Source organism: Chinchilla lanigera, unplaced genomic scaffold (assembly GCF_000276665.1).
Source record: "Chinchilla lanigera isolate Chin_1 unplaced genomic scaffold, ChiLan1.0 scaffold00080, whole genome shotgun sequence".
In the NCBI taxonomy this organism is placed as follows: domain Eukaryota; kingdom Metazoa; phylum Chordata; class Mammalia; order Rodentia; family Chinchillidae; genus Chinchilla; species Chinchilla lanigera.
The window spans coordinates 1,745,121-1,750,830 of record NW_004955481.1 but is presented as its reverse complement, the minus strand read 5'-3'; the positions used below and the strand labels follow the sequence as shown (position 1 = coordinate 1,750,830).

General features: G+C 42.8%; 1 protein-coding gene across 1 annotated transcript in view; it reads right to left on the bottom strand.

The window, feature by feature from the left end:
* Positions 1-2,467: 2,467 nt before the first annotated feature.
* Positions 2,468-5,710, bottom strand: part of Crk (v-crk avian sarcoma virus CT10 oncogene homolog) — a 42,769-nt gene continuing 39,526 nt past the window's right edge. Inside the window, exon 3 of the mRNA XM_005402629.2 lies at positions 2,468-3,395. Within this exon, the coding sequence (XP_005402686.1) occupies positions 3,244-3,395 (152 nt within the window). The 3' untranslated portion in view covers positions 2,468-3,243. The remainder of the gene's footprint in view (positions 3,396-5,710) is intronic.

Here is a 5,710-nt window from a genome sequence, read left to right as displayed (position 1 = left end):
AAAAAAAAAAAAAAAAAAGGACTGGGAATGGAGTTTGAGGCAAGCCCTGAGCTACATAGCAAGACCCTGTCTCAGAAATCCAACAAGTTAAGATAGAGGTAGATAAGGTGAGCAGAAATATGAATATTCAAGCAGTCTCGATCACATGGTAGTCTAGTTGATCATTATCTCAACTGTTTTCTTTTTTTTGGTTTTTCTCCGGTACTGGGAACCGAACTCATGACCTTGCACTTGCCAAGCAGGCGCTTTGCTGCTGAGGTAAATCCCCAGCCCCCTCATTATCTCAATATAGCTCAGTGGGACCTTGTCCACAGCACTGAGCATCCAAAATTGCTATTGCTAGGGGCTGGGGATTTAGCTCAGCGGCAAAGCGCCTGCCTGGCAAGCGCAAGGTCGTGAGTTCGGTTCCTGGTACTGGAGAAAAACCAAAAAAAAAAAAAAATTGCTATTGCTGCCAGGCGTTGTGGTGCACACCTGTAATCCCAGCACTCGGGATGCTGAGGCAGGAGGATTGTGTGAGTTTAAGACCAGCATGGGCTACAAAGTGAGCTGAAGTCCAGCCTCAACTGCATAGTGAGACCCTGTCTCAAAAAACAAAAGTTGCTATTGCTTGGGGTAGTTTTCATTCATCACAGATGTTTGTGGGTCCGATCAGACTTGTTGTTCCTGGATTCCTAGGTGACTGCCAAAGACAATGACCTACAGCAAAGCAGACAGACACTAAATGGAAGCTCTGAGATGCCAGATTTTCATATGCTTTGTAGCTACCCACTGGACATTTGAGGTCCAAGTGAAGAGTTACTGTTTTTAGCCAAAGAAGGCCTAGAGTCTTGTTACACTACTATTATTTGCAATCTTTGGTCATAAAAGACTAAGAATCAAGAGACATAAGCTCTAGTCCTAATTTTCTAACTAAATGTAGCAAGTCACTTCACTGTGCTTCATGTTCATTTGTCAAGTAAAGTAATTAGAGGCTCTATGTTAAGCCACAAAAAACAAGCCTTTAAAAAATTGAATTAGAGGGCCAGGGACATAGCTCAGCAGCACAGCACCTTCCTGAACAAGCACAAGGCCCTGAGTTCGATTCCTGGTACCAAAAAAAAATTTGAATTAGGGCCAAGGATATAGCTCAGTGGCAAAAGCACCTGCCTGGCAAGTGCAAGGTCCTGAGTTCAATACCCGGTAAAAAAAAAAAAAAAAAAAAAAAATTGAATTAGTGCCAGGTGTGGTGGCACACAGCTATAATCCCAATACTCAAGAGACTGAGGCAGGAGAATCACTCTGAGTTCAAGAGTGCACTACACAGTGAGACCCTGTCTCAAAAAAAAAAAAAAGAGAGAAGCCGGGTGTGGTGGTACACGCCTGTAATGCCAGCACTTGGGAGGCTGAGGCAGGAGGATCAGGACTGTTGCAAGTTCAAGACCAGCCTGTCTAGAAAGTGAGCTCAAGGCCAGCCTGAACTGCATAGGTAGACCTTGTCTCAAAAAGACAAAAAAAAAAAAAGAGAGAGAGAGAGGAAAAAAAATCTGAATAGACATATAAAAAGTAAGGCAACTAAACCAGTAATCATCATAAGCATGGTAGCACATGCATGTAATCCCAGCACTTGGGAGACTGAGGCAGGAGGATCCTCATGAATTTGAGGCCAGGTTGGGCTACATAGTGAGGCCCTATCTTGTAAAAACAAGGAAAAAAAACACCTAGAAACAGAAAGATGCCCCACATTCATCAATCAGAATATTTAATATTGTTAAGATAATACTATGCAGGGCTGGGGATTTAGCTCCGCAGCACAGCACCTGCCTGGCAAGCATGAGGTTGTGAGTTCGATTCCCAGTACTGGAAAAAAAAAAAAAGATAATGCTATGCAAAGTGATCTATAGATTCAGTACCAATCCCTTTCCAAATCCCAGTGGCTTTTTTTACAGAAATAAACAAACAGTATTCGCTGACCTCTAGAAATCCTTCTCAGCTCTGTAGGACACATTCCAGTACTTAGGGTCAGGCCTCTGCTGTTGAACTCTTGGTTTACTGAATTCTTTTTTAGTATGAGGATTGAACCTAGGGCCTTCACACTGACCTATATCCTTTACTCTTTTCTATTTTTTATTTTGAGACAGGAGCAACCGGATCTGGAACAGGAACTAACAAACTGAAGTATACTGGCTGGGAGGCAGGGAGGCATTTTCTGCTACAGTATGAGTCAACATGCTTGGTTTATTGAATGCTTTTAGTTTTCTGTCCTGTAAAATGGGGAGAAATTTTCCTTATACCAATGAGAATGGCCAGGCATGGTGGCACACACCTGTAATCCCAGCACTCAGGAGGCTGAGGCACAAGGATCAAGGTGAGTTTGAGGGCAGCCTGTACTACAAAGTGAGCTCAAGTCCAGCCTGAACTCCATAGTGAGACCCTGTCTCAAAAAGACCAAAAAAAAAAAAAAAAAGAATGAAGTGGGAGACAACCCAAAAAGCATGTTACACTCAACTCACATTGGCCAGGTTTGCTAACGTTTCTGTGGCCTGACCTGGAGTGCGATCAGGAGTGAGTGTAATAAATTACAAGTGAGAAGCACTTCAAAACTAAAGGGGGTGGTCAGCCGTATTAAATTTTGCAGAGACATCAAGTAAAGTTGGCGCTGAGGAAAAGCCATTGGATACAGCAGTTAGGTCATCAGTGACCTTCAAGAGCAGTTTCGAAAGGGTGTTAGAAGCCGGACTGCTAGGTGAGGAAGAGGAGGTAGTAAGTGTAGGGCGCCCTGGAGAACAGGAGCGAACAGATAGGAGGTGACTTGTAGGAATCGGGCTGGACAAATAATGGGTTTATTCTTCACACGTGTTCGCAAAACCCACCCTGCTCGACAAAGCTGGCTTTGCTGCTAGGTCAGCCATAGGCTGTGTCGGGGAGGACACATCAGGAGTAATCTCCTTTTACCTACAGGGTCTGCCGTTCCCCAGAGGAACTAGCAGTGTCCCCAAAACTAGCGTAAATGTCACCCGCAGGCCCTTCTTCCTGAGAAAGCTCTGAGAAGGCAGAAATCTTAAACCTAAATTGATTCTCTGACTGTGCCGTCTGCGCTCTCAATAAACAGAACCAAAAGGGACAGAAATTGTTGACAGGGCACCAAAATGATAAACATTTTCGCTATAAATACACAAACAGTCTTGAGGCTACACAAAGGTGACTTCGCAGTATGATGCAGCACTTCTCACGGTGCCGCCGTGGCAGTGAACACTGCACCCTCTACTGAAACCCTTTTAAGCAATCTGTCACGAGGTCACACGCTGAAGTCCACTTCTCCTGCCGGTGCTGAGGAATCGGCTTCCACATCAACGAGAACTCACACAACCCATCTTGAGCGGCGCAGCCTCGGACACTTGGCAGTATATTCAGCGCTATGAGAAAAACAATAGGATGTTAAGAACATGATTAGTCATTCCTTAAGGAATATGCAGCTTAGTAGTTTTTTGAAAAAAGTGAATATTATGTCTTAATTTGTAAGAACTACATTATTTTCATTTTATGCATATCAAATGTTTCATTCTTTGCCATGTATATATACTGTCATTTAAAGTTATTTATAAGATACACATGAAAATGTCTCATAGTGGATGAGTAAGTATAAACGCTAAGAAACAAAATGTCATATTCAATGTTGTTATATATACTTTTTTGTCTTATTGAGACAGGGTTTCACTATGCAGTTTCAAGTTGGTCTTGAGCTCACTTAGCCCAGGCTGGCCTCAAATTCACAGTGATCCTCCCGTCTCAGCCTCCCCAGTGCTGGGATTACAGGCCCAGCTTTTGTTATTACATTCTTAAAAATATTATTTATTTTTATTGATTTATTTATTTTTTGGTACCAGGAAAACTCAGGACCTTGTGCTTAGCAGGCAGACACTGTGCCACTGAGCTACATCCCCAGCCCAAAAATACTATCACAATCTGAGAAAAGATTACAGAAATGCATGAAAAGATTAAGGATTAAGTATAGTTTAGCATGGCGCATGCCTGTAATCCCAGCACTTGGGAGGCTGAGGCAGGAGGATTGTTGTGAGCTCGAGACCAGCCTGGGCTACAAAGTGAGCTGAAGGCCAGCCTGAACTGCATAGCAAGACCCTGTCTCAAAAAGACAAAAAAAAAGAAGTCACAAATGTCACTGATTATCAAGGAATTTTAACTGAAATGGAAAAAAAGGTCTCATTATGTAGCCCAGGCTGGTCTTGAATTTATGAGAGTTCTCCTGCCTCAGCCTTCCAAGTACCTGGGAAGTACATGTGCCACTGGGCTGGGTTCAGTGTTTAACTTTAAAATGAAAAGAAGCAATTCATTCCATCAACACAGGTTAAATTTGTATAACATTACCAGGCATGGTGGTGCACGCCTGTAATCCCAGCATTTGGGAGGCTGAGGCAGGAGTATTGCTGCAAATTTGAGGCCAGCCTGGACTACAAAGTGAGTCCAAGGCCAGCATGAACTGAAAAGTGAAACCCTGTCTCAAAAAGACCAAAAAAAATTATATACATATATATCTAGACATATATATATATATAATTTGTATAATATGCTGGGTGTGTGCACCTGTAATCCCAGGACTGAAAAGGCTGAGACAGGAGGATCTCCAGGAGTTCAAAGGCAGCCTGGGATACAGAAGTGCGTTCTGGGCCAGCCTGCACTACATAGTGAGACCCTGTCTCAAACAAACAAATAAACAAGATTTGTATAATGTTTCAGCTCCTGTGTAGGTTGGGAGCTACAGAGGTAAATAAACCATGATCTGTACATACCAGAGCTTAGAGTTCAGGGAGGGGAACCAAGCTCTGCACTGTGTGACTTCAGGGAGCAAAGGGAGGACCTGGTATGGAGTGAGGGCTGGGGAGGTCTGCGAGGAGATGATGCTGGAACCGAGTCAGGCCACGTAGACAAGGTGGAAAAGAAGGTCATTTCAAACTGTCCTAAAAGCGGAGGGGCTGGGGATTTAGCTCAGTGGCACAGCGCCTGCCTGGCAAGCGCAAGGTTGTGAGTTCAATTCCCAGTACCGGAAAAAATCAAAAACCAAAACAAAACAAACTGTCCTAAAAGCAGAGACAACGGATATAGCTCAGTGGTGCAAGTGCCTGCCTGGCAAGCGTGAGGTTGTGAGTTCAATTCCCGGTATGAGAAAACAAAACAAAACAGAGACAAACAAGACCCCAGAGTTCAAATAACTGCAAATGGTTCCAAATGATGGAACAGGACTTCTGCCTCTGGTCAGGATAGAGTGACAGGAATGGGAATGACTCTCCCATCTGAAAGGAATGAAAAAAACTCAGACAGAGATACAGAGATAGAGAGAGAGAGATATTTTACATAGCGAGACTGTCTCAAAACACAAAAAACAAAAATCTAACATGGAACTTTTTCAATGGTACCTGTAAAACAATTGTACTGTTTTGTTTGGGCAGTACTAGGAGTTGAGCCCAGGGCTTTACACTTGTTAGGCAAACCTTCCTAACATGTACTAAGCTACATCCTCAGCTCCTTTCTTTTTCTTTCTTTTTTTCTTTCTTTCTTTTCTTTCTTTCTTTTTCTTTTTCTTTCTTTTCTTTCTTTCTGTTTTTCCTCATTTTCTTTCTTTTACTGAGAACTGAACTTAGAGCCTTTGCACTGAGCTATATCCTACTCCTTTTTATTCATTTTATTATTCTGTTCTTTTTTCTTTTCTTTTTTT